Source organism: Oncorhynchus keta, chromosome 9 (genome assembly GCF_023373465.1).
Source record: "Oncorhynchus keta strain PuntledgeMale-10-30-2019 chromosome 9, Oket_V2, whole genome shotgun sequence".
Classification (NCBI taxonomy): Eukaryota; Metazoa; Chordata; class Actinopteri; order Salmoniformes; family Salmonidae; genus Oncorhynchus; species Oncorhynchus keta.
The window spans coordinates 24,934,853-24,960,756 of NC_068429.1; the positions used below are offsets into that span (position 1 = coordinate 24,934,853).

The window sequence follows — 25,904 nt, forward strand, 5'->3', positions numbered from 1 at the left end:
TGTGTTCATAACAATTCAACTTTTCTACCTTGTTAGCTGAATTCAACGCTTGTGAAATTATACCTTGATCCAAGTTGGCTAAACCTGAAATATAAATATTAGCTGGCTACTCACTAGCATGTGGGCTTGTACTAGAGAGATTGTTTATGAGACAGGTGATCATTTTTTTTCATGCCTGCTACATTATCAGTGAATGCGCATTATGCGCGGTCCTGGTTAAATTTGTTAACAAAAGGGCATTTTTATAGAAGACCTGAAAGCTAGATCAGTGATTATTGTCAAAAAGCAGGTACAACTATTTGGATCAAATAATGAATAGTGGGTCTCATGGTTGTGGAAGGCTTATATATTCAGGTATAATTACACAAGCTCTGACTTCATTACATTATAGTTGACTGTTGATGCTAAATGCTGTGGATTTGACCTTTAATTGTACAACAAAGCTTATTTCGAGAAAGCATTGAAAAAAATCAAGATATGTATTGTGAATCGCTCATAAGCCAGCCCTAGTCTGAATGCTGTGCTGTTGACATTCTCATAGAGGTAAGTCACTCCATGGGAGTGTGTGTGCGCATGCCTGTGTGTTTTTGGGTGTGTACGTAGGTATCGGTTTATGTGTGTGAGGATGGATGAGAATTGCTTTACAGGAACCTTTAAAATGGGCACATACACACACTGACCTCTGTGCCATTGGTTTGGAGGAGCTGTGATGGTGCATGTGGTGTCTGATTTATAGTCCACAATCAAAGGGCGGAGTGTGTGTGTAAGTACGTGTGTGTGTGTGTGAGTGTGTTTGTGTATGTGTGTGTGAGTTCATATTCTAAAAGAGAACTGTGTTGAAATACAAGACAGACAGGAAAGCTTTGGTGGTTCCGGTTCTGGTGGCATGCATTGAAACACATGGATTTCTCGTGGCTTTGCAAAACAACTATGAATTAACTGACTTGTTTTCAAATAAATGTCAACATATAACATCACATTAAGGTGTGGGCCGTTCACTGTATTACAAACAACAAAAGTAAGTCTATTTGCTCCAGCAGCTGGCATATTCTGTCCGTTCACATTTCAACTGTATGAAGATGGCAGCTCTCAACACCCGACAACAGAAAGAGTTGGCCGCTACCATCCAAAACATTGTTTGTGAGGAAATTACCTCTGCTCTCGACTTGCAATTTAAACCGATAAATAAATGTCTTGCACAGTTCACTTCTAAAGCGGATACCTACTCAACTAATGTGAACATTTTGGAGACAGCAGCCAATGTGACAGAAGGGCGACTCCATGACCGGAGACACCGCAAACTAAGCTAGAAGGGGAAATATCTTTTAAAAAATGAAACAAAATCACTCAAAAATCATTCCCTTAAATTCAATGTGCGGGTCACAGGACTTGAAACTGGTGTGGAAGTATGGAACCCAACTTCCTTCATGAGCAATCTTTTCTATGAACTGTTTTGGCAGGAAAAACTTGATCCCTGCTGATAAAAATCCACACCGCACAGGTCCTCTCCGGAATGGATCCTGGTACAGAATTGTACAATCCACAGTTTTGATGTCAAACTGCAATTTATTCGCCTTGTAGCGTAATCTAATCAAATCAAATCAGGGGCTTTGACCTATGCGGAGAAGAGGATCAGCATCTACCCAGACCTGAGTGCCGAACTGCTGAACCAGAGGGTGACCTACAATGAGGTGAGATCCCAGTTACGCAAGCTAAACCTGAGATGTGGCTTCATCCACCTGGCAAAACAAATCTTGACCTTCAAGAATACAGCACACAAGTTGTACACTGCCTAGGAGGCTCAAGACTTATTCGAGAAGCACTTCAAGCCCAACACACAAGGTGTCACAGCCTGATCTGTTTCACCTGTAGTTGTGATTGTCTCCACCCCCCTCCAGGTGTATCCCATCTTCCCCATTATTCCCTGTGTATTTATACCTGTGTTCTCTGTTTGTCTGTTGCCAGTTTGTCTTGTTTGTTCAAGTCAACCAGGGTTTTGTGTCTCAGCTCCTGCTTTTTCCAGTCTCTCTTTTCTCACCCTCCTGGTTTTGACCCTTGTCTGACCCTTGCCTGTCCTGACTCTGAGCCCGCCTGCCTGACCACTCTGCCTGCCCCTGACCCTGAGCCTGCCTGCCAACCTGTACCTTTTCTCCCCTCTGGATTACTAACCTCTGGCTTACCCTGACCCTGAGCCTGCCTGCCATCCGGTAGCATTGCCCCACCTCTGGTTTACTGACCTCTGCCTGCCTTGACCTGTCTATCGCCTGCCCCTGTTGAAATATTAAACTATTGTTTCTTCAACGTGGTCTGCATCTGGGTCTTACCTTCATACCTGATACAAGGGGATGTCCCGACAGATTTAGGCTAACCTCAGTTTGACTGGCATAATAGTCAGGTATGCTATCATACAGCCTAGCCTATGGCTGTGATGCTGCCCTCAGCATACGACAAGACTCAGTAGGGGTCTCAAGTTACTATTGAATGTTATAATAGTAGAAAACGCAAGTTCAAAATTTGTTTGTACATCAGCAGTTTTTCTCTTGTGTTGTCAGTCACTGACAGTCACTACATTAGTCATGTCAGCTAACAATTTTTTTTTAGATTGGTAAGTTAGTTTAGCAAGTTATCTAGACTTGTAGTAGTGTTTTCAGTGTTTTCCATTAGCGTCGGCTTATTTTCAGCCGGCTACATTTTGCACTTCATATTAATTATGCTACTTTTCATTTAAAATTTCTAGTGAACTATTGATAGGATAGGCACCTGTCGGTCACAAAGTGAGTGATGACTGTCAGGATTTGTCCAAGATTGTTCCGGTTTTGGCCACTAGATGCCCCCATTGTGCTTTTTTGACCCTTTATTTTCCCCCTGTTTCCAGATTATTATTTGCACCTGTGCCTCATTTCCCTTGAATGTATTTAAACCCTTAGTTTCCCTCAGTTCTTTGCTCTGTGTTTGAATGTTAGCATCCAACTACAGCGATGCTGTGAACATTTGTTACTCCAGTTGGACTCTCTTGTGGTACTCTGTTTTTGTTCTCGTTTATTTATTTTTGATTATCTTTTGAGGCTTTTTCCCTGCTGTACCTACCACCTTGTGGATTTACCTTTTGACTTGGAGGATTACCTTTTTCTCTTGGATTTACTTTTGGCGTTGTGGATTTAAATATCTTTACACAGTGGAGGGAGAGAGAGCATGATGTGCATACATTTGCACGTCCCATGTAATGTAAGTGGTAACAATAAGTCAAAAGCCTAATTATTGTTTTCTGACACATTCATTTATTTTATTTTGCGTGTTTCACATAGCACAACTGAACAGCAAGTGTTGACTAGTTTATAAAAGGTGTCGAATTGACTGGATAAAACATTTTTCTCTCCAACAACAAAAGGGGGTCACAAATGTATTTTGCTCGGTTGGTGGGCGGCCCCCCAAACAAGTCTCGCTGAGGGCCCCCAAAAGGCTAGAGCCGGCCCTCATTATTATTATGATTGCTGAACATTGTACTTCATTATTATTATTACGGTATTTGTATTTATTATGGATCCCCATTAGCTGCTGGCAAGGCCTCAGCTACTCCTCCTGGAGTCCAGCAAATTTAGGTAGTTTAAACTATTTTAAAACAATACATTCACAGATTTCACAACACACTGTGTGTCCTCAGGCTCCTAGTCCACCAATACGACATATCTACAGTACAGAATCCATTTGTAAGTGTGTGTATAGTGTGTATGTTATTGTGTGTGACTGTGCATATGTCTGTGTCTATGTTTGTGTTGCTTCACAGTCCCTGCTGTTCCATAAGGTGTATTTTTATCTGTTTCTCTAATCTCATTTGACTGCTTATATCAGTTACTTGATGTGGAATAGAGTTCCATGTAGTCATGGCTCCATGTAGCACTGTGTGCCTCCCATAGCCTCTTCTGGACTTGAGAACTGTGAAGGGACCTCTTCAAATCAAATCAAACGTTATTTGCCACATGCGCCGAATACAACAAGTGTAGACTTTACTGTGAAATGCTTACTTACAAGCCCTTTTGGCATGTCTTGTGTGGTATGCATGGGTGTCCGAGCTGTGCGCCAGTAGTCCGAACAGAGAGCTCGGTGCACTCAACATGTCAACACCTCTCATAAATACAAGTAGTGATGAAATCAATCTCTCCTCCACTTTGAGCCAGGTGAGATTGACATGCATATTATTAATATTAGCTCTTTGTGTACATCTAAGAGCCAGCGTGCTGCCCTGTTCTGAGCCAATTGCAATTTTTTTGTAATTTTCAGAGGTTCCCTTTGTGGCACCTGACCACACGACTGAAAATTAGTCCAGGTGCGACAAATCTAGGGCCTGTAGGACCTGTCTTGTTGATAGAGCTGTTAAGAAGGTAGAGCAGCGCTTTATTATGGACATACTTCTCCCCATCTTAGCTATTGTTGAATCAATATGTTTTGACCATGACAGTTTACAATCCAAGGTTACTCCAAGCAGTTTAGTCACCTCAACTTGCTAAATTTCCACATTATTTATTACAAGATTTAGCTGAGGTTTAGGGTTTAGTGAATGATTTGTCCAAAATACAATGCTTTTAGTTTTGGAAATATTTAGGACTAACTTATTCCTTGCCACCCACTCTGAAACTAACTGCAACTCTTTGTTGTGTGTTGCAGTCATTTCAGACGCTGTAGTAGTCGACATGTATAGTGTTGAGTCATCAGCATACATAGACACACTGGCTTTAGTCAAAGCATGTCGTTAGTAAAGATTGAAAAAAGTAATGTGCCTAGACAGCTGCTCTGGGGAATTCCTGATTCTACCTAGATTATGTTGGAGAGGCTTCCATTAAAGAACACCCTCTGTGTTCTGTTAGACAGGTAACTCCTGCTAATGCCTTCAATGCCACGATTCAAATAGGGCACAGGGCCAGAAATTATGGGTCTTTTGTTAGTGTCTAGCAGAGAGTCAATCAGCTCTTTAATATCCATTTTCTACTGTTCAGAGCTGCCCTTCATAATGTCATTAAAACCCACATGGACTACAATAGAATCAATTTCCATGTTCTGACATACTACATTCACGAGCAGCTTAGTAATGTCATTTACTCGAGCTCCGGGCTAGGACATTGTTTTTGCACGAGGGATGGTCACCTTTCTTACCATGGAGCGTCCCAAAATCACAGCTGGCGAGAAGGATGAGGAAATCCACACATTACCACGCTTTACAGGATTCGGAGAACCCTTTAAGGACTGCCTGGTGCAGGCCTTGGAAAGATGGAGAAGCCTTTAAGGACTGCCTGGTGCAGGCCTTGGAAAGATGGAGAAGCCTTTAAGGACTGCCTGGTGCAGGCCTTGGAAAGATGGAGAAGCCTTTAAGGACTGCCTGGTGCAGGCCTTGGAAAGATGGAGAAGCCTTTAAGGACTGCCTGGTGCAGGCCTTGGAAAGATGGAGAAGCCTTTAAGGACTGCCTGGTGCAGGCCTTGGAAAGATGGAGAAGCCTTTAAGGACTGCCTGGTGCAGGCCTTGGAAAGATGGAGAAGCCTTTAAGGACTGCCTGGTGCAGGCCTTGGAAAGATGGAGAACCCTTTAAGGACTGCCTGGTGCAGGCCTTGGAAAGATGGAGAACCCTTTAAGGACTGCCTGGTGCAGGCCTTGGAAAGATGGAGAAGCCTTTAAGGACTGCCTGGTGCAGGCCTTGGAAAGATGGAGAAGCCTTTAAGGACTGCCTGGTGCAGGCCTTGGAAAGATGGAGAAGCCTTTAAGGACTGCCTGGTGCAGGCCTTGGTAAGATGGAGAAGCCTTTAAGGACTGCCTGGTGCAGGCCTTGGAAAGATGGAGAAGCCTTTAAGGACTGCCTGGTGCAGGCCTTGGAAAGATGGAGAAGCCTTTAAGGACTGCCTGGTGCAGGCCTTGGAAAGATGGAGAAGCCTTTAAGGACTGCCTGGTGCAGGCCTTGGAAAGATGGAGAAGCCTTTAAGGACTCCCTGGTGCAGGCCTTGGAAAGATGGAGAGGCCTTTAAGGACTGCCTGGTGCAGGCCTTGGAAAGATGGAGAAGCCTTTAAGGACTGCCTGGTGCAGGCCTTGGAAAGATGGAGAAGCCTTTAAGGACTGCCTGGTGCAGGCCTTGGAAAGATGGAGAAGCCTTTAAGGACTGCCTGGTGCAGGCCTTGGAAAGATGGAGAAGCCTTTAAGGACTGCCTGGTGCAGGCCTTGGAAAGATGGAGAAGCCTTTAAGGACTGCCTGGTGCAGGCCTTGGAAAGATGGAGAGGCCTTTAAGGACTGCCTGGTGCAGGCCTTGGAAAGATGGAGAACCCTTTAAGGACTGCCTGGTGCAGGCCTTGGAAAGATGGAGAACCCTTTAAGGACTGCCTGGTGCAGGCCTTGGAAAGATGGAGAAGCCTTTAAGGACTGCCTGGTGCAGGCCTTGGAAAGATGGAGAAGCCTTTAAGGACTGCCTGGTGCAGGCCTTGGAAAGATGGAGAAGCCTTTAAGGACTGCCTGGTGCAGGCCTTGGAAAGATGGAGAAGCCTTTAAGGACTGCCTGGTGCAGGCCTTGGAAAGATGGAGAAGCCTTTAAGGACTGCCTGGTGCAGGCCTTGGAAAGATGGAGAAGCCTTTAAGGACTGCCTGGTGCAGGCCTTGGAAAGATGGAGAAGCCTTTAAGGACTGCCTGGTGCAGGCCTTGGAAAGATGGAGAAGCCTTTAAGGACTACCTGGTGCAGGCCTTGGAAAGATGGAGAAGCCTTTAAGGACTGCCTGGTGCAGGCCTTGGAAAGATGGAGAAGCCTTTAAGGACTGCCTGGTGCAGGCCTTGGAAAGATGGAGAAGCCCGCCTTGATCCAGAGCAGTGACGGGTTGCCGACATCCACTTTGACATCATAGTAGTAGGCACTGCGGCAGCATACACAAGCAACCCCAGCCTGATTCGAAATTATTAATACAGCCGTTCACAAAGGTTAAATTGGGAGAGATGTGAATACATAATTAACTTCGCTTTTATTAAAAATAGTGAAGGATGCCACCCAGTGTTCTCACTATCACCCCCTATCTTGATAAATAGCGATATTAAACTATTTTACTAAATGTTGTCGTCCCGTTTCTAGAATTACGTAGCCTAATAGTTCCACACAGACAAAGGCGGGCTTGTTAAAAAGCGATTATCCTCGGATAACCTCGTTCGACTATTACAAAGTGTACAGTATCTTAGATGCATCATCAGAAAGAACAGTTCCTTTGACTGTATTATCTCTCGATGCAGGAAAAGCTTTTGATAGACGAGAATGGTCATATGTCTGGTCTGTGTTGGAACATAATTGGCGAGGCAGGGTAGCCTAGTGGTTAGAACATTGAACTAGTGATTGTGAAGGTTGCAAGATCAAATCCCCAAGCTGACAAGGTAAAAATCAGTCATTCTTCCCCTGACCTAGGCCGTCATTGAAAATAAGAATTTGTTCTTAACTGACTTGCCAAGGTAAAATAAAAATAAATATGGGAATTGGTTCCAATTTCATTCATATGATTAAAATACCATATTCTAATCCCTCAGTCATAGTTATAGCCGGCAATATATGTTTTGCGCCGTTCAGAATCACTAGAAGCAGCAGACAAGGCAATCCAATTTCGTCTTTGCTATTATTATTATCCATGAAACCCCTGACCCAGGCAATTCATCAATCGAAGGAAATAACACACTTTCCTGATCACTTCCTGTCATTAAACACAGACAAAATGTTACAATACTGTATCTGGACAATGTATCTCAATCGCTCCCAAACGCATCGAAGATCATAGATTAATTCATCTTAATTTCTGCCTCAATGCCTCTTAAGACCCCATTGGAGTACTCCATCTCTACCCTGCTGTTTCCCATTTTAAATATTTAGGAGTAGATTTATTTCCTTCCTTAGATAAAACCATTGACAAAAACTTTAATAACAGAACGCTGAAAACAATTAAATTGGACCTCAGTAGATGGAATAATATCCCAGTTGCTTTAATTAGCAGAATATCTATTGTCAAAATGAAAAACTCCCACGGATGAATTTCTTTAGTTTAATGCTTCCCATGGCTCCCCCTTCTGGCAATTGGGATACAATTCATAGTGTGGTATCAACATTTGTGTGGTGAGGTAAACGATCCTGGATAATATTAACACATTTACAAAGAGGGAAAGAGATAGGAGGACTATCCGTACCAAACAATAAAATGTATTTCCAGGTACTAGCATTTCGCCCCATCCTAAATTGGTTTAGACATAATTATTCAGCCCCTTGGCTAAGTATAGAGAGAAATATAGTGTCTCCTCTTTCCCTCGATGAGGTGGTCTTCACTGATATATCTCTTAAAATGTTTTAACTATGCTTCGGTCCTATTATTGCTCACACAATTTCCCTTTTGCACAACATTTAAAAAAAAATGTAACTGGGCATCGAAATGGCATGCCCGTAACCCAATATTTTACAATAATGCCTTGTAACCTGGAGGGTAGCCTTTTGCATCCCCCCAATGGTCCAAATGTGGAATCCATACCCTTACCGATATCATGAACATTCCACATTTTTTCCCTATGGAGTCCCTTGGGAAACTCAACTACCAAACCATCCTATGATGGGTTTTATAAATGAATGATCTGTGCTCCCAATCTCTATAATATATAAACAGCTTTGGGAAGGCTCATATTCATAGCCATGAAAAAAGTATGGTCCACAGATCTAATTGAATCTGAACAATTAGCCATTAAAAAGTATGGTCTGCAGATCGAATTGAATCTTAACAACCCTTTAACTGGAATAGAATATGGAAAAATATGACCTTGGTATCCCATAATCCAAACCATTAATTTATACCTTTTATGTTTGTTCACAGACTGTATTTAACACCAAGGAAACGTATTATGGTGAAATTGTCCCCAACTCCCAACTGTTCACTGTGTCCCCTAAATCAGGTAAATGATGTGGCAGTGCCCTGCAATTGAATGCTTCTGTGGCAAAGTTACAAAATACATTTTGAAGTGCATGAATATTTAAATATTCAATGCTTTTCATCTATTACAGTATGTTACTCAACAATGATAGCCCTTTGAATCTCTCAATCTCTCTGCTCACAGACAGCACTGCACACTCTCTCCCATTTAATTAGTGGATACAGTTACTATTAGAAGTTATAACATTAGCATTATCAACCACAATAATGAAAAGCGCTAATCAAGGATCATTTGAGGCCTGGATGAATATACTTGACTCAGCTAAAGCACCACATATACAAACCAATTATGATAAAATATATATATTTTACCTTTATTTTACTAGGCAAGTCAGTTAAGAACAAATTCTTATTTTCAATGACTGCCTAGGAACAGTGGGTTAACTGCCTGTTCAGGGGCAGAATGACAGATTTGTACCTTGTCAGCTTGGGGATTTGAACTTGCAACCTTTTGATTACTAGTCCAATGCTCTAACCACTAGGCTACCCTGCCACACCTTGTGGGGGCTGTTATGTTAGACTTCAGTGCGGCTTTAGACATTCTTGATCAAAGTCTGCTGCTGGAAAAACGTATGTGTTATGGCTTTCACTCCCTGCTATGTTGTCAGTTATCTGTCTAACAGAATACACAAGATGTTCTTTAATTGAAGCCTATCCAACACAATAGAATCATGAATTCCCCAGGGCAGCTGTCTATGCCCCTTACTTTTTCAATCTTTACTAATGACATGCCACTGGCTTTGAATAAAGCCAGTGTTGCTATTTATGGGGATGACTCAACACTATACATCAAATCAAACTTTATTGTCACATGTGCCAAATACAACAAGTGTAGACTTTACCGTGAAATGCTTACTTACAAGCCCTTAACCAACAGTGCATTTCAAGAAGAAGAAAATATTTACCAAGTAGGCTAAAATAAAAAGTAATGATAAAAATGTAAAATTAAATGTGTGAGCTACTACATCGAATTAAATGACTGCAACACTTAACAAAGAGCTGCACTTAATTTCGGAATTGGTAGCAAGGAAAAACAACTAAAAGGTTTGAATTTGGGACAAATCATTCACTAAACCCTAAACCTCAACTATATCTTGTCATGAATAATGTGCATTATTCATTGAAGCAACACAATTTATTGAAGCAACACAAAAATAGGCCCAGACACATGCATACAAACACACAATAATATATGCACTATACACACACGTACAGTACACATGGATTTTATGTTGTAGATATGTAGTAGTAGAGTGAGAGGACACACTTAATGTGTTGTAAAAATCTGGTATGAATGTATTGTTATGTTTTTAAAATTGTATAACTTCCTTCATTTTGCTGGACTCCAGGGAAAGTAGCTGCTGCCTTGGCAGGATATTATGGGGATCCATAATAAATACAAACTATGTGCCTTCAGACCCCTTGACTTGTTCTACATTTTGTTGTTACAGCCTGAATTTAAAATTGATAAAATTAAGATTTTTGTTGTCACTGGCCAACACACAATACCAGATAATGACAAAGTGGCTGTGATTGGAGACAACTGAGGATGACAACATTGTAATTACTCCACAATTCTAGCCTAATTGACAGAGTGAAAAGAAGGAAGCCTGTAAAGAATATCTGACACATCTCCCTTGCAAAACAGCAGTAAAATAATACTGCAAAAATGTGTCAAGCAATTACATTTTTGTCCTGAATACAAAGTGTTATGTTTGGGGCAAATCCAATACAACACATTACTGAGTACCACTCCATATTTTCAAGCATAATGGTGGCTGCATTATGTTATGGGTATTTTTTCAGGAGTTTTTCAGGATGAAAATAAATGGAATGAAGGTAAGCACAGGCAAAGTCCTAGTGGACAACATGGTTCAGTCTGCTTTCCACCAGACACTGGGAGATTAATTCACCCTTCAGGGGGACAATAACCTCAGACACAAGGCCAAATCTACACTGGAGTTGCTTATCAAGTAGACAGTGAATGTTTGCTGATGGGTTGGGGTTATCGTTGTATGCTTTGTTTTTTGTACCTGTAACACTGAATAAAAACTTGGGCACATAAAGAAATACAAGTTGGACTTACAGTGTGACAGTTAGCTGCTACATGCTGTTTTCTGGTGTCCAAGCTAATAACCTTGGCTGGCTAAAGGGGTGTGCATGCATATCTAATGAGGACATAGACTCTCTCCCCCCCTCTCTCTACACTCTCTCTCTCCACTCTCCTTCTATCCTATTTTTTTCACCCTCCCCAGCTCTCGTTCCTCTCGCTCTTTTCCCCTCTCTCTCTCTCTGACCCTGACTTGTCAGTCACAGTAAAGCAGACTCACAGTAATCCCATGGGAGACACCTTATTATAATATCTACATTAGCAGAGGCAGAAAAAAATGCACATACACACACACATCCACACAAATACACACACACACACACACACACAATACACCATGTAATTATAATAACATATAAACACATAACTGACAATGCTGACCTTGAAAACATAATGTAGTCAGAAATAGCCTAAACTCCCATTTAAACAACTTGTCCCTACATTTAGATGAGGAGAGGAGTGTAGAAGAGAGGAAGGGAGAGGAGATGGGAGTGTGTAGGTGGGTTGTTGTGTAGTTGTGCGTGGGTATGTTTGTGTCTGTTTGTGGTTATAATTAGATTGTTTTGTCTAAACGTTCTCTTTAATTAGTCGTCCCTCATTGGGACTGCTCATTTACATATTCACCATATTTGCATAGCTAATGAGTTCCTGGCTGCCTGTTGCAATTAGCATCCAACTCAGAGGTTGCCCCAAGTTACACCCGTTACCATTATCTAACTATCCTCTTAATCTCTCTACCGCTCTCTCTTTCTTTCTCTCTGTTTCTCTGCTCTCTCTTTTTTTTTTTACACTTCTCTCTTTTCTTTCTCTGACCATCTTTGGCCACTCTCTTTCGCGCTCTAATTTTTTTTTTTTAAATCACCCTTAAAGTCTGTCAGTACACACACACACACAAAACCACCCAAACAAAACCACCCAAACAGATCCACACACCACTGGGGTCTTTTCAACATTATGTAGGAGGCAGAAAGGAAATTAAATGCATGAGGCAGCCAAAAGATTGGGATCCCAGTGCTCGCGTGTGTATGTGTTTGTTTGTGTGTTCATGCATAAATGAGTGTGCACACTTGAGTGTGTTTGGAATTATGTTCTTGCATGCGTGTGCAAATCCATGTGTACACTTGAGTGTACGTTTTGTCGAGGTGTATGTGTTTTTGTGTGTATCTGTCTGGGTTTGTTTACCTGCAGAGTGCATCGGAGCGGCAGGCGCGTCGTAGCTCTAGACATGAGGGTCTGTGTTTCTCCTGGTGGGAGCAGGCAGGTACAATGGTCTGTCTACGTCTCTCAGCACAGGCCTGGTCCGAACACGAGCAGAACAACAGGGGGTAACTCAGCTCCCACTGCACACGCTCAAAGAACTGACGCAGCGCCTGGGAACACAAAATAATATAATTATCATTCATCATGTGATGGGGGATCTGGTCAGAATTAGTGTATTACTAGGGAATAGGATGTCATTTGTGCAGGTCCAACCACCTTGTGACATCGTTTGCGGCTGCAAGGCTCCTGGTTGGCCAGTGAGGGCTGAGAGAGCTTGTTGCAGATAGCGATGTAATTAGAGCGTTGTCTCTTGCAGGTTTCATTGAGGTTGCAAGCCTTGGCTGCATCAAGACATGGGTTACAGGGTTTCCCTGGCTCCGAACATGGGCTGGCCTTGGACAGAGAAGAGTCTGGGAGATGGGTTGGATAGAGAAAGAGAGGCAGAGAGAGAGAGAAAATTATGAGCACAAAAAGTTAACAGACACAGACACACTGTGTAACCCCAGTGTTTGTCTTGTTACACATCACTAGCATCTAATGTGACTGTAGCTAAATATAAACTCACTATATTATCTGTTTAATGAAGCTACAACAGAAACACACACACGCACGCACACACACACACACACACGGTTTAAGTGCATTGGGAGGAGAAATGTAAATGTTGTAAAGATCAAGACCTAATTCTCATCATCGGTGACAGAGTTTGTTGTAGAGGGAACGCATATTATATTCCCATTTTTATTTCATACTTCACATCCTATATTAGACTTCTAATCACAAGGGGCCGTTGGCACCTTAATTGGGGAGGACGGGCTCATAGTAATGGCTGGAATGGAATAAAAAAAAAAATGAATTAAAAAGTAAGCACAACCTGCACTTGCACTTGACCCCCCCCCCCACCTCCTTCTAACTCTGGCATTGGATGTAACAATGTTCCTTTTAAGTGTCGGTTAAACTTATTTTTTGTTTATTTTGACTCTATTTTTTACTTTTATCTTTGACCATCAATCTTCACTCCCACTTGTCTCCAGTTCCACATTCCAACCCTCAGTTTCCCTCAGCCCATCCCACCTATCTCTGTTGGCCACCCTCTTTGGATTTCTACGTACCATTTAAATATCTTTCAACTATGCTGTGATGTATAACATAGATCATTTGTTTATCTGATCGAATCCACAGATTGCAAGTTGACGATAAATAGTTTTACTAAGAGTATTAGTATATTAGTAATTGACTGACCAGGTCTTTCTAATCTCCCAATAATGCTATTTGTAGCGTCAATTTCAGATTAATGCTATGCTTTTTCAGCCATTCCTAAACTGAGACAAGCTACCTGACGGCAATACCAGAACAAACGGTTTATTGATTCTGTATCATTGCAACAAAATCTGCAGAAGTTGAATGCCACACATAGTCAACATTTTGTTGGTGGCATCATTTTTGCTGAAAAGCATAAAGTCTTGAATCTTGAACTCTTAACACCCTGTGCCATGGAATCAGTACATCAGAAATCTCTTCCCAGCTATTTTTCAAACTGTACGGCACAGCTGTTAACATCCTGGTCCCCAAATTAAACGGGGTTATTTTCCTATTTATGCCAGTTTTGATCCTTTATATTGGGCAGACCAGTTCCCTACGTCCATTTATGGGGTAGTGCTATAATCAATTTGTTGTAATCTTGGATTGAGAAGACCTTCCCATACATTTCCGATAGCTCCATGAAAGACATACTGTAACTCTATCACTAACTCATCCAATTTACAATATTATTTAAAAACAAAATACCCTTCTCAAACATCTTTTCCGTAAATGCAGGAATTTTATCAATCAGCACATTATTAGTTCAACCATAATATTTATTTGGTCTTTTCTGTGGGATGAAATTGTAACCAGTTCTGCACTGCTTGTTTGAAAAAGAGAGATTCTTTTAACAAGGTTTAATTTTAATTTAATTTCTGCACAAAGGCAAAAAGTCATTTTTTAAACAAAGGTTGAGCTTTTTCTTATTAATATTCTTGAAAACCAAAATCCAATCTTACTTTATTAAAGGCCTTTTCAAAATCTGCTATGAATACCAGGTCTGGCTTCTTAGATGTTTCATGATGTTCTATTATTCTAGTAGTTGTCCTATATTGTCTCCAATGTATCGTCCATGTAAAAAACCTGTCTGACCAGGATGAACAATACCTGATAAAACCTTTTTAATTGTGAGTGCTATGCATTCTGCTAGTATTTGTTTATCACAACATTGAAGTGTAAGGGGCCTCCAGTTTTTTTTTAGATAGACTGGGTCTTTATATTTGCTATCTGGGTCTTGTTTTAATAAAATCAGATCATCCTGCTGAGTACCTGACAGAATAACATTTCTATACTGTGTGATGTCTAAATAGTTAATAACCCAGCCAATTTGCATGGTTCAGTCTCTATGTGCGTAACATGAAGTGAGTGTAGCCTTCATATTCAGGATGATAATTGTAATCCATATAGAATCAACGTCAAAGGTGCATTAAACATTATATTCATAGAAAAACACATCCCAGCATTTCCATAGTAATTGACGTATCACATGATTATGAAAGAGACATTGCATTACTATAGAGACGGCTTCACTACAGTACAAATGTATCCCATACAAGATGTTATTCCCCAATGTCCCTGCTCTGATATCTTCCCATTGCTTGTTGTAAACATAAATAGACATGTAGACAGACAAACAAGAACCATGTTGAATTATAGAAAGTTCTAGACAATAGAGAGAGAGAGAGGAGAGAAGAGAAAGATAAGAGAGCAAGATCAAGTGTGTGTGTGTGTCTGTGTGTAAGTGAGCATGTAATTGAGTGCGTGTGTGCGCATATCAACTTCATACTGTTCAGATATTTTACAGTCCCCATAATTTCTTCCGTAATCTGGTGTCCCCATAGAATTTAGTATAGTCATGGTGTTATGGAGCTGTCTCGGGAATAGCTGTCCATCTATACAAAGTTTGTCCACAATGAGAAAGGCAATCTTACCCCTCTCCCTCTGTTGCCTCTGTGCAGGACACAGTCTCCTGCGATGTCCATTTATTTCCCAGGGAAATTGGTAATTGAGACCGAATTTTGTGGTTACAGGGTTAATTCTTCGGGATCGGTGTCCCGTCCACAGGACAGTTGAGCTAACATAAGCTAATGCGATTAGCAAGAGGTTGTAAGTAACAAGAACATTTCCCGGGACATATCTGATATTGGCAGAAAGCTTAAATTCTTATTAATCTAACTGCACTGTCCAATTTACAGTAGCTATTACAGTGAGAGAAGACCATGCTATTGTTTGAGGAGCGTGCACAATTTTGAACATAAACGTTTTTAATAAACAAATTAGGCACATTTGGGCCGTGTTTGATACAATGGTTCATTGGATCAGTTTTAAACGTTGTACATATACTTCTGCCATCTAGTGGCCAAAATCTCAATTGTGCCTGGGCTGGAATAATACATCATAGACTTTTTCTTGCATTTCAAAGATGATGGTCCAAAAAAAAGAACTGTTGTTTTTGTATGATCTTTTACCAGATCTATTGTGTTATTCTCCAACTTCCCTTTCACATTTCTACAAACTTCAAAGTGTTTCCTTTCAAAAGGTACCAAGAATATGCATGTTCTTGCTTCAGGGCCTGAGCAACAGGCAGTTAGATTTGGGTATGTCATTTTAGGCAAAAATTGAAAAAAAGGGGTGGATCCTTTTAATCCCACTTGGTTACAGGGTTAAAAACAGAAGGAATTCATTCTGAGTGGTTAAGATTAAGTCTATGGTTTGAGAAGGCTAAAAACAAAATAATAAAAAATGACGCACTATTACCATCAAGTATCACCAAGTGTTCTCACGGCTTGCATTGTGAACTGAGGGGCCTCAGTAGTCAAAGCAGCATGCGCAAGCTCTGAGCATCACAAATTTGTGCTCAGTGCTGGGCAATCATTTATCTTTTTTTTGTGAGCCCCGAAGAAGTCATATATGTTGACGTTCTCAGAACCTTTTCAAATGTCCAAAATCAAAGTCTATTTCTAGTGATCAGGCTGTTAAGCAGAGCAGAGGTGCGTTCAAACATCGGAAATAGTTGGCTGACGTTAGCTAACATATTCCATTTGTTTTGTGTTACCGCGTCCGTTTGCTAATGTTAGAAGGCAGTGTGCAGCGATCGGGTCTAAACTGCCTCTAAACATAGGAATAGCTAAGTCATTTTCAGTTTGAATATTATCGCTAAAAAACTAACAGTAATCCTTAGAAAAAGTAGCTGTTTGATGTTTCACCGTAACATTTTGGAATGTTCATTCAAATCGTTCAACTAAATTTGTTACATTGGCAACATGTAGCCTTGTTGAACTCACCTCAGGAATGGCATTGGATATATGTCTCCAATAGTAATGTGAATGCACATGACATATTAGCTTCCATAGTAGACTAAGTACAACTAACACATGTGTCCTGTCCTTCAAGCCTTATAGAGCATGATTGTTCCCCTAGGACAATTCTGACACACACACACACACACACACACACACACACACACACACACCTCTCCTCCTCCTCGTAGTTTATTGATTGTGTGAAATGAGCTGAGCTCAGGGTGATTGTAGTAGACAAGCCTTAATGACTGGAGAATAAAGACTTCATTACAGTTTCACCTTCCAGCTGCACAGCACTACTGAGGTATGCACATATTCATTGCAGATGTGTGTGTGTTTGTGTGTGTGCGTAATCATTTACATGTAATTGATTACAAAAACTCTAACAATAATCCGTTACGTTATCAGCAAGAATTTTGGAATTAAATTACTGATACTTTTGAAAAACTAGATGATTCCTTCTCGGATTACTTTTAATTTCAGAAAGAATGTTTGCGAAACAATTCTTTGACACTTTTATGCTTTATCAATGACATTCAAATCAGCGTTGGAAAAAGGCTCAAGTTTGTTCCGGCTGAACGAATCTGACTACAAGTCAGACCACTATAACGACACAAACAAATGCATTTTGATGGATCGTGTGAAAAGAACAGGAATAGGCCTTTTGTAGGCTATGTTGTCTTCCAAATGGTGCGACGGCTGTCCGCATTCAAAGATTATACATCCATCTTGAATAAATGCTTGAAGGTGAGGAAGACAGCAGCGATGTAGCCTACTGGTGATACATAGCGCAATTATGTGAATCACACTGCTGCTCTCTCATTTAGCTATTTGAACCTTATGGATGGTGATTGCTGTGGATGGCTTTTCACAAATGTATATACAATATATGTGTATTTTAACACAATAACGTTCAATTGAAGACGTTTAAGCTGCCTATCAATTATTGTTTTTGCGACCAGTAAAAAATGCACTCTTCCAACAGCCTAGTGGGGAACCCAGCCTACGGAATTAAAATTTGAGGGAGTTCCTCCCTTTTAAACTCCTCCGTGGTATTGTTCTCCACATACGGTCAAAAACAAGTTTAATGTATCCCTTTCCTGCAGCCAAATTATCTAGTGGCATCATGGGTGGATTTTTCATAATTTCATAATTAATAAATGTTAATTAAGAAAACCTGCCGAAAATCCGGTGTTTCTACGTCAAACAGTTTGGCTATATTTCAGTCTTCTGTGATGCATATAAAGTGTAATATTGGAATGCAAACAAAAAACGAGTTTGCATTCCATTTCAACTCTACAGTACATCTGACATGGTACTGTTATCTTTTTTAAGCCCATAACCATGTATGTGAGGTGTGTCCTTGGTTTCGTTGTAGATTTGTTTAAGACTACCAATAAAGACTCTGTATGACCAGAAGAAAGCTAAGGTAAATTAGCAAAACGACTACCGCCCCGTAGCACTCATTTTAGTCATCATGAAGTGCTTTGAGAGACTAGTCAAGGACCATATCACCTCCACCCTACCTGACACCCTAGACCCACTCCAATTTGCTTACCGCCCAAATAGGTCCACAGACGACGCAATCGCAACCACACTGCACACTGCCCTAAACCATCTGGACAAGAGGAATAGCTATGTGAGAATGCTGTTCTTCGACTACAGATCAGCATTTAACACCATAGTACCCTCCAAACTCATCATCAAGCTCGAGACCCTGGGTCTCAACCCTGCCCTGTGCAACTGGGTACTGGACTTCCTCACGGGCTGCCCCCAGGTGGTGAGGGTAGATAACAACATCTCCACCCCGCTTATCCTCAACACTGTAGCCCCACAAGGGTGCGTTCTGAGCCCTCTCCTGTACTCCCTGTTCACCCACGGCTGCGTGGCCATGCACACCTCCAACTCAATCATCAAGTTTGCGGACGACACAACAGTGGTAGGCTTGATTACCAAAAACGACGAGACAGCCTACAGGGAGGAGGTGAGGGCCCTTGGAGCGTGGTGTCAGGAAAATAACCTCACACTCAACGTCAACAAAACAAAGGAGATGATTGTGGACTTCAGGAAACAGCAGAGGAGGGCACCCCCCTATCCACATCGATGGGACAGTAGTGGAGAGGGGAGTAAGTCTTCCTCGGCGTACACATCACGGACAAACTGAATTGGTCCACCCACACAGACAACGTCGTGAAGAAGGAGCAGCAGCGCCTCTTCAACCTCAGGAGGCTGAAGAAATTCGGCTTGACACCAAAAGCACTCACAAACTTCTACAGATGGACAATCGAGAGCATCCTGTCGGGCTGTATCACCGCCTGGTACGGCAACTGCTCCGCCCACAACTGTAAGGCTCTCCAGAGGGTAGTGAGGTCTGCACAACGCATCACCGGGGGCAAACTACCTGCCCTCCAAGACACCTACACCACCCGATGTCACAGGAAGGCCATAAAGATCATCAAGGACAACAACCACCCGAGCCACTGCCTGTTCACCCCGCTATCATCCAGAAGGTGAGGTCAGTACAGGTGCGTCAAAGCAGGGACCGAGAGACTGAAAAGCAGCTTCTATCTCAAGGCCATCAGACTGTTAAACAGCCACCACTAACATTGAGTGGCTGCTGCCAACATACTGACACTGACACTGACTCAACTCCAGCCACTTTAATAATGGAAATGGATGGAAATTGGTGTAAAAATGTATCACTAGCCACTTTAAACAATGCTACTTAATATAATGTTTACATACCCTACATTACTCATCTCGTATGTATAGGTATATACTGTACTCTATCATCTACTGCATCTTTATGTGATACATGTATCACTAGCCACTTTAAACTATGCCACATTGTTTACATACTCTACATTACTCATCTCATATGTATATACTGTACTCAATACCATCTACTGCATCTTGCCTATGCCGTTCTGTACCATCACTCATTCATATATCTTTATGTACATATTCTTTATCCCTTTACACTTGTGTGTATAAGGTAGTAATTATGGAATAGTTAGGTTAGATTACTCGTTGGTTATTACTGTATTGTCGGAACTAGAAGCACAAGCATTTCGCTACACTCGCATTAACATCTGCTAACCATGTGTATGTGACAAATAACTTTTGATTTGATTTGATTTAGCAAAAAAAGTTTAAGACCACAAGTGAGGTTTTTATTGCTCAATCTAATTTGTGCTGAATAAAGCAATTGTCGAGATATTAAAGTGTCACCAACAAAACACGTAAACAATTGTCACGTTCTGACCTTTACTTCCTTTGTTTTGTCATTATGGTCAGGGCGTGAGGTCAGGGCGTGAGTTGGGTGGGCAGTCTATGTTTGTTTTTCTATGTTTTGGGGTATTTCTATGTTTCGGCCTAGTATGGTTCTCAATCAGAGGCAGGTGTCATTTGTTGTCTCTGATTGAGAATCATAATTAGGTAGCCTGGGTTTCACTGTGTGTTTGTGGGTGATTGTTCCTGTCTCTGTGTTAGTTTGCACCAGATAGGCTCAGTCACTTTGGTTTTTCTTTTTTCCTTGTTTTGGAAGAGAAGAGAAGAGAATGAGCGCCATTCTCCTTGCGGAGATGGTGCAAAATACATCAACACGGTCGGTCCCTGGGATTGGGCTGACCAACACGATTCGGTTTGCTTGGAAGGAAAAGGAGTTGGAGCCTTTAGGATGGGAAACTGTTGGAAGGATAATATTGATGGGGATTCTAAAGCTGACGGTGAAGGACGTGTTTTGTTTCCAAGGCAACTCGTTGGAGGGAGCATACGACATGGCACTATATACAGAGGAAAAACACGATGATATCCTGAGAAGGGCAAGAGCAGTGGGAGGTGAGAGGCCGATGAGCCACTATGAAATAACAAGCCTGGAGAAGAATAACTTGAGGGTTGTAACTGTCAACATTTATAACCCTTACGTTAAGGACGAAGAGGTGAGGGCTTTTCTGGGGAGATACATGGATAACGTCTCCTCAGCAAGGCACCTCAAAGACTCCCTTGGGTTTTGGAATGGGAGGAGAGGCTTCCAGGCCCTCCTCAGAGAGGACCCAAAGGGACATGGTGGCTACCTCCATCCTCCTGCTATGTTCTCCCTAGGGGCTGACAGGGGGACGTTGTTTTATGCACGTCAGCCCCCATTTTGCAGGCGCAGTATGGCCTACGGACACATATTTGCCTCGTGCAGCACAAGAAAATGCAGATTTTGTGGATCTGAGGAACACGAGGTGAGGGATTGTGACAAGCCTAAGACGTGCCATGGGTGTGGCTCGTCAGCACACCTGTGGCGGGGGTGCCCGGCCCGTCAGAGGTCATATGCGTCTGCGGCTGGGGGGGAGCAGGAGCGGGGGATGGGGGAAGAAGAGGAGAAGGAAGCACGCCTCATTACCAGAGTACAGGTCCAGAGGGGAAGGCCGCAAGGAAGGAGGAGGAGCAAGAAGCGGCGGATGGAAGAGAGAAGGAAACGGAAGGCACGGGAGTAGGAGAACCAGGAAAAGCGGCGGAAGAAGGCAACCGAGTGGAGGAGCATGAGAGAGAAGAAAGCGAGAGAGGGGTGGTGGAGAAGGAGACGGTGGAAGAGCAAGTGGACTGGGGGGAAAGTGCCCTGGTGGAAGAGATGAGGGGTATGGTGGAGGAGCTGGCAGGGGGGGAGGGTGGTATCTCTCCACTGCCGCCATCACCAAAGAAGAGAATGAAGAGGAGGGTGCGATTGGCCGACAGTGAGAGGGAGGGGATGGCCAAGAGAGGGTGGGAGAAACCTCTGGGTTGCTGCTGGTTTCCCCAGGCCCTCAACTTCTGTTGGGTGGGGACACACCTAACAAGACTCAGGGTTTAGAATTTGAGTGTATTACATGTTTTTATTTTTTCATGGGGTCTAATTTTACTTTTGTTAGTTTAAATGTAAGGGGTTTAAGGGATTTTGTTAAGAGGAGGGCGGTTTTTAGTTATTTGGAGGGTGTGGGGTTTGATATTTGTTTTTTACAGGAGGTTCACCTGAGGGATGGAGGGGATGTTAGTAGGTTTAAGAGGGAGTGGGACAAGGGGGAGTCGGTCTGGGGTATTGGGGGGGTGCACTCATCGGGGGTAGGGATTTTGTGTGGGTACAGGGAGGTAAAAGTGGAGGATTCTTTTGTGGTAATGCAGGGGAGGGTTATAGGGGTGGATGTCACGATAAGGGATTGTAAATTTAGATTACTGGTGGTGTATGGGCCACAGGTGGTGGCAGACAGGAGGGAGATGGTGGACTGTCTGACGCCCCTGTGTGTCACAAATAGGAAATTTTAATTTCAATACAGATTTTAATACAGATTTAGGAATAGGGGGGGATAGCAGTGCAGGCGCCATTGCCGGGCTGATGGCTTGCCATGGTCTGGTAGATGGTGGTCTGCACACTACTCCGAAAATGGCCGGTCCTACATGGCGCAAATCCAGGGGGGTTGAGCGGAGGCTCGACTATATTTTTGTACCCAGGTCTTTGGGTAAGTCTTTGGGTAAGTTGTCTGGGCGGCTGTTGCCTGTTTTTCTTTTCGGATCACAACGGGGTGCTCCTGCAGGTGGGGTCGCCAGTCTGCCTCTTTGGTAGGGGGTACTGGAAGTTAGATCGGGATGTGCTGGAGGAGCAGGCTTTTGTTGACAGGTTTTATGGTTTCTTTTGGAGGCTTGAAGGCCTCCGGTCCATGTGCGAGGGGGTGTTAGAGTGGTGGGAATTAGTTAAGGTGAGGATTAGGGCTTTTATAATAGGGTATTGCAAGAGGGAAAAAAGGGAGGAGAGGAGGGAGGTGGATCGTATCCAAAGGTTAATTGAACTCAAATACGAGGCAGGCAACCTCGGCGGGTCGTTTGACTGGGAGAGATCCGCAACCCTAAAGGCGCAGCTCAGGAGTTGCAGGAGCGGAAGGCTCAAGCTTTCCTGGAGCGTGCGCATAGTGGCTTTCTAGAACATAATGAGACTTGTTCTGCAATGTTCTTTAAGTTGGTTAGAGCCAGACAGAGTAGGAAGGTAATGCATGGCGTTAGGGAAGAAAGTATAGTTAGAGAACCAGAGGATATGGTCAGGGTGACAACTGATCATTTCCAAGGTTTATTTAAGGAAAGGGAAATAGATGTAGAGCAGGGAAATGTGTTTTTAGAACACATGTCCAGGCGGTTGCCGGAGGACATTAGAGAAGTGATGGAGGCCCAGATTTCACTAGAAGAGGTTGAGAGCGCTCTTAGGGGGATGGGAAAAGGGAAGGTGCCTGGGATGGATGGGCTGCCGGCTGAGTTTTATCTCAAGTTTTGGGGTATACTTGGACCAGTGGTCCTCGAAGTCTTGAAGGCCATTCCTTGAGACGGGGGTCCCGGGGGGATCAATGGCTGTTGGTGTGCTGTCACTTTTATATAAGAAGGGGGAAGTAACAGACCTTGGCAACTGGCGGCCGTTGACCATGCTGTGTGTAGATTACAAGCTACTTGCAAAGGTTTTAGCAGACCGGTTGTGCACAGCCCTTCCCTACGTCGTCCATGAGGATCAGACGTGCGGGGTAGAGGGCCGCTCTATTAGATGGACCCTACAGTTAATCAGGGACTCCATCGCTTGGGTTGAGGATAGAGGACTGCCTTTAATGGTAGCAGAGCTAGATCAGGCGAAAGCCTTTGATCGCGTGAATAGATCCTTTTTATTCAGAGTGTTAGGTCGATTAGGATTTGGGGAGAAGTTCATAGGATGGATTCGTACATTATATGTCGGAGCGGGGTGCCGAGTTAGTGTAAATAGTCACTTGGGTGACGTTTTTGACCTCTCGTCTGGGGTCAGGCAGGGGTGCCCACTCTCGGCTCTCCTCTTCGTTCTGTACATGTAGCCTCTGGGGGCTGCCATTAGGGCAGACACAGGGGTGGAAGGCTTGCTGATCCCTGGAAGTGGTGGGCTGCGTGTTAAGATGACGCAGTACACCGACGACACTTCCTTGCTGCTGTGCAAGGACTCGTGCCTGACAAGGTCCCTTGCCATCTTTGGGGATTTCACCCGAGCGTCGGGAGCAGTTCTGAACCATGCAAAGTCTTCCGTCAAGTTTTTCGGAAGATGGCGCGGTAGAACGGATGTGCCTGGGGGGCCCCCTCTCTGTGAGGGGGCCCTGAGGATTCTCGGGGTCCATTTTGAGACCTCCGGCTCAGCGACGCTAAACTGGAACATGCGTATCGCAGTGGTACAGAGGAAGCTAGCAATGTGGAAAGCTAGGTATTTGTCTTTTATGGGCAAAGTCCTGGTCCTAAAGGTGGATGTGTTGCCGTCTCTTTTGTATTTGGCATACATCTACCCATTGCCGGCTTGTCTGAGGAGGCCTCTAGTGAGGCTTGTGTTTCAGTTTATGTGGAGTGGCAGGTGCGAGTGGGTCGCCAGGGCACGCATGATCTGTCCCATCGGGGATGGAGGTAGGGGGGTACCACATTTCCCCCTCAAGCTGGACACAATTTTTGTTTCTTTCTTGTTAACGGAGATTACTCAGCCAGTGATACACCCGTCCGGTTACCTCCTACGGGTGTTCTTCTCGTATCAGGCGAGAAGCGTAATGGTGTGGTCTAACACGGGTCCTCGGGCGGAACAGCTGCCGTGGCACTTTGGTCATGTGGCTGAGTGCGCACCCTGAGGTTGAAGTTGCCCGAGTAGGTTTAGATCACAGGCACCTGTACGAGGAGGTCAGAAAGGCATGGAGTCCGGCGCCTGTAGTGGGCATCTCGGAAGTGGTCTGGGAGGGAGTGCAGGCGCGGGGTCTGGACAACAGGCTCAAGGACCTGAATTGGTTGAGCCTCCATAAGTGCTTGCCGGTACGTTCCATCATGTACCGGTATAGTTTGGTGCAATCCCCCACTTGTCCAAGATCCTCTTGTGGCAGGGAGGAGACTGTGCGCCATGTCTTTTGGGACTGTGCCTTTGCCGGAGTAGTATGGGCTAGGGCACGGGTGTTGTTAGGTTTGGTAAGGGGGGATTTTGTATTGACGTGGGCCAGGTTAGAGAGAGGTGTAGGGAGAGCGAGAGGGACGGATAGGGACAGGTTTCTGCTCTGGCTTCTCATGAGTCTCTTTAAACGGGGGCTGTGGGAAGCCAGGCAGAACATGGTGAAGACAGGGAGAGATTGGGGGGTGGAAGGGATAATGAGGAGGGTGGAAGGAGATTTGAGGGGGAGGATGAAGAGGGAGGAGAGGAAGTGGGGGCAGCATGCTGCTCGAGAGAGTTGGAAGGGGGGTTTAGGGCTGGGTGTCATTTAGATTTGTAACGGGATAGATTAGGGACAGGGAGATAGGGAAAGGTATTTTGTAGGGTGACGGGGAGGGAAGATGCTCCCCTGAGGTTTTGTTATGTTTAATTAAAATACCATTATTTGAGTATGTATGAAAATTATGAGTTGTAAAGAATGAATGGTATTGAAGATAATAACTTATTTTTTATAAAAAATAAAAAAAATAGGGCTGTTTTGGGTTTTCCCGTTTCTTGTTTTTATTAGTTTGTTCATGTGAAGTGATTTATTAAAACATGAATCAAAACAACCACGCTGCGCATTGGTCCGCCTCTCCGTCAATGGAAGAAATCCCTTACAGAATCACCCACCAACCAAGGACCAAGCGGCGTGGTAAACAGAGGCAGCAACAACAGCAACACTGGCGCAAAGAGGAATGGACATGGGACGATGTATTGGACGGAAAGGGTTGCTACACCTGGGAGGAGATCCTGGCGGGAAAGGATCGCCTTCCATGGGAACAGGTGGAGGCAGCTAGGAGAGCAGAGGCATCTGGAGAGAGGAGCCGGCGATATGAGGCAGCAGGGCAGTGCGACAGGTAAGAGAGGCAGCCCCAAAAAAATGTTGGGGGGGGGCAGACGAGGTGTGGTACTAAGCCAGGTAGCAGACCTGAGCTCACTCCTCGTGCTTATTATAAGCAGTGCATTACTGGTCAGGCACCGTGTTATGCGGTTAAGCGCACGGTGTCGCCAGTACGTGCCCATAGCCCGGTGCGCTATAGGGCAGCCCCCCGAAAGTGCCATGCGAGTGTGGGCATCGAGCCAGGGCGTATGGTGCCTGCTCAGCGGGTCTGGTCGCCGGTACGCAGTTTTGGTCCAGGGTATCCTGCGCCGGCTCTGCGTACTGTGTCTCCGGGTTGCTGGGAGGGTGCAGTGCGTCCTCTGCCTGCGCTCCGCT

General features: G+C 43.7%; 1 protein-coding gene across 1 annotated transcript in view; it reads right to left on the minus strand.

Annotated features, from left to right (window-relative positions):
* LOC118388070 (GDNF family receptor alpha-2-like) overlaps window positions 1–25,904 on the minus strand; it is a 96,261-nt gene that overhangs the window by 27,232 nt on the left and 43,125 nt on the right. Inside the window, exons 4-5 of the mRNA XM_052525564.1 lie at window positions 12,560–12,753; window positions 12,266–12,453 (exon numbers count right to left, since the gene is read on the minus strand). Of these exons, the coding sequence (XP_052381524.1) occupies window positions 12,266–12,453; window positions 12,560–12,753 (382 nt within the window). The remainder of the gene's footprint in view (window positions 1–12,265; window positions 12,454–12,559; window positions 12,754–25,904) is intronic.